The sequence below is a fragment of a genome, assembly GCF_019968985.1.
Source record: "MAG: Porospora cf. gigantea B chromosome Unknown PgB_NODE_2989_length_2952_cov_135.305, whole genome shotgun sequence".
Classification (NCBI taxonomy): Eukaryota; Apicomplexa; class Conoidasida; order Eugregarinorida; family Porosporidae; genus Porospora; species Porospora cf. gigantea B.
In genome coordinates this window covers 1-2,952 of record NW_027178900.1, presented here as the reverse complement: position 1 = coordinate 2,952, position 2,952 = coordinate 1, and the positions used below count along the sequence as shown (strand labels likewise).

The following is a 2,952-nucleotide window of genomic DNA, read 5'->3' as shown; positions in this document are numbered from 1 at the left end:
GCATTCAGTGCGAGAAGGACAGAGACGGCTGTCCCAAGATTGTCAACCTGGGAACTGCCAAGACTGACTTGTTCTACGAACGAAAGAAGGCAGGCGCCTTTGCAGGGCGCTTCTAGTCCGCTTCTAGTCCATCACAGGGTTTTGGATGCGCCACAAACTGGTACTTCACAGTATTGAAATAATTCTGATGTGGTAGGACGGACTTCTGATCGTGGATGAGACCTGGTGAAATAGCAGGCTGTGGGGTGTCGAACGAAGTTGTACTCCGTCTGGTAAGCCGTAGGCACTTTCCGGCTGTCGAAGCCTCAGGGTTCTGATGAGGAACGGAGGAAGGTCAATACTGGCATCTAACCAGTGCCACGACTTGAAAGTGCTGGGGCCTGCATAGGCGCCTCACGCCACGGGGAGCTTCTGGGACGTTGTTCCTCCAAAGGCACCATCCATGACACGAGTGGTCAAATGATAAAATTCCACAGAGATCAGTCGATGAGCAAGCGCAGTACAAGGCGAGTGGCGCCAGTAACCAGCGTGGAAGGCATAGAGGATCACGCAATCAAGGTGAGAGCAGGCGTCAGGGCGCATCAGGACGCAGTTGGGGCTTGCCTCGCCAACGGCAAGCTGCATACACTGACGGTGATAGGGGTACAGGACATGGTCGCGAAGCGACTTAACGTGGACAGGGACGCATTTCGCAGTCGTACGTCCGCAGTTGTACAGGCGGTTGATGAGTACCTTGGTTGCAGTGAGGTTTGAGGGGACTATTAACCAGTGGAGGTCGGCCCCCAGCACGAAAAACGCGTTCTGGAGGTTGTCGGCGACTCCCGAGACCGACGGAAACGCGCCTCTTCGGCTGACGATGGGCCCAAACCCAAACGCCGTAAGGCAACCAAAGCCAACGGAAAGAGATATCACATTGGGGCTCTTCTTCTTGATTTCGTGTACACCCACAACAGCGATCTACCTAGAAGCGAACCTCCAACTGCCGAAGCGTGCATTGACACCATCCTCAACTACTGCGCTGAGAAAAACCTGAACTCGGATAGCAGGCAGTACTACTATGTCGACGACAACTTACGCGCCCTCTTTCCGCAGAAGAAGAAAATATCGGTGAGGAAGCTGAACTCTCATCAGCAGAAGTATGCAACAAAATTGCGTACGGACCTCGAGCGTTACAAGCACCTTCTGGAACTCTGCCTCTAGGCTTCGAAGGACTCGGTACTGGCGTGAGTCACGCTACTCTTGGTCTTGAGCCGCCTTGTTGAGTCGCCAGTGGTCGTCACCTGGGCGATGGAAGCCAGATGGTCCCGTATCTTCTCAGCCTGTGCCCGACTTCCCGTCTCCCGCTGAGCCATCTCGAGCATGAGCGAGTCGATGTGGCGTTGCTGCACTCCCAACTTGTCCAGGCTCTCATTAATCCCTTCCAAGTGCTGTTGGATGCGAATCAGGTCCTGTCGTGCGATAGACTCGACACCTACAGTTTCGAGCCGCCCTTTCAGGGACTCTTGCTCTCGTCGTTCTTGTTCGACTGTTGCCTTACGCATTACCAACTGTGTGCCCCTTGATACTCATCCTCACATCTCGTCGTTTTCTCTCAAACTCCTCACGAAGTCTTCTATTCCGCAGTGACCAGTTCTCAATCGAGTTCAAAGCCTGAGTCGCCTGGACTGTCACCTCTTCCGCGTCGAGGGAATCTGAATCCACCACGCAACTAGTACTCACGATCCTCTGAGCAACAGCACAACATTAATATTCGATAATAGTCAGCTTGAAGAGAATATTTCGAGGGGAAGTGCCGAAATCGTCACTCAAAAGTGATCCAGTGGTCGCCCTTACCATCAGACCAGAGGGGCCATTTTTTCAGCTCTGCGCTGGAAAACACTAGCTTGCGACCTGTAACGTCTGTGTGTTGTAATAGGGCCAAATGCTCGGTGAAGATCTACAGTAAATGAGCAGGTTGATGAGTGATACAGTCACACAAAGGTAGTCGTAGTTGGGTGCGGCTGCGCCCAGATCACCCCACAATATTGGCCACGAAACTCCTCTGAGCTGGAAACAGAGCAGGGATGTTGTTAAGCTGGTCCTGTAGGGGATCGCTCTAAGTGGAAACTGACTAGGGTTCGTTTTTTTAAAGGTGAATTCCGCGCTAGTTTTGACGTTTTGAGATAACTTCAGCGGAATACGGCATTAACAACATATCTAACAATATATCTTGTATAAAAAAAAGTGTCCCTCCTAAGCGAAGAATACTCCAAGCCTGACAGTAGGAACCAGGACCACTGCCAATCGCAGAGAATAGAGCCAACGCTCCCGACCTTGAGGGCGTCCTTCATCTGTTCCTTCGTGCCGAACCCTCCAGTTCGGTTACCGACCTCCTGGCAGCATGACCCCTTGTCATTGTGTGAAAGACGTGAGAAGCTAGAGTCAAAGCTATTCGCCAGGTCGGCGCACTTGAAGTCACCATACCAACTGGCATGGAGGCAGCATCCGGTTCCCTGAGGAAGACCATCGATGATCTAATCCTCGGGCCCACAGAACTCAGAAACCGCGTTGACTGGCGAATAACATAAGAGCCCTCCCCTAACATACGGGCCGCAAAAGCGAATAATTCCTTCATATTTAATCTCTTCTCGTTTTAATTATGTAAAAATGCCAATTCAGCGGAATAATGGACACGATATTTAGCATATAAAAAATTACTCTTCTTCAACGAATTCTCTAAGCCCAGCCCTCGATCGGTGATAAATATTTACGGTCCACAGAACGCAGGAACCGAGTTCACTGGGCGGTACTTGTTGGGTACACGCTTACTGCTGCCCCAGCCTTCGTAAGCGGCGTTTAGGAGGTCCCACTCCCTGTCGCCAGAGGCCTCCCAGAACATAAGACCCGCGAATCCCTTAGATCTCGCATACTGGGACTTGATCTTGATCGACTCCTCGTCTTCATAGGAGATAA

General features: G+C 51.5%; 2 protein-coding genes across 2 annotated transcripts; both read left to right on the top strand.

The window, feature by feature from the left end:
* Window positions 1-459: 459 nt before the first annotated feature.
* KVP17_002224 (uncharacterized protein) lies at window positions 460-1,200 on the top strand (the record flags this gene model as incomplete). Its single annotated transcript, XM_068518290.1, has 2 exons — window positions 460-742; window positions 770-1,200. 2 exons carry the CDS (start codon window positions 460-462, stop codon window positions 1,198-1,200), a joined length of 714 nt encoding a protein of 237 aa, XP_068375738.1.
* Window positions 1,201-1,298: 98 nt separating this feature from the next.
* On the top strand, window positions 1,299-1,562 carry KVP17_002225 (uncharacterized protein; the record flags this gene model as incomplete). The annotated part of the gene is made up of 1 exon (XM_068518291.1): window positions 1,299-1,562. One exon carries the CDS (start codon window positions 1,299-1,301, stop codon window positions 1,560-1,562), a length of 264 nt encoding a protein of 87 aa, XP_068375739.1.
* Window positions 1,563-2,952: the final 1,390 nt, after the last annotated feature.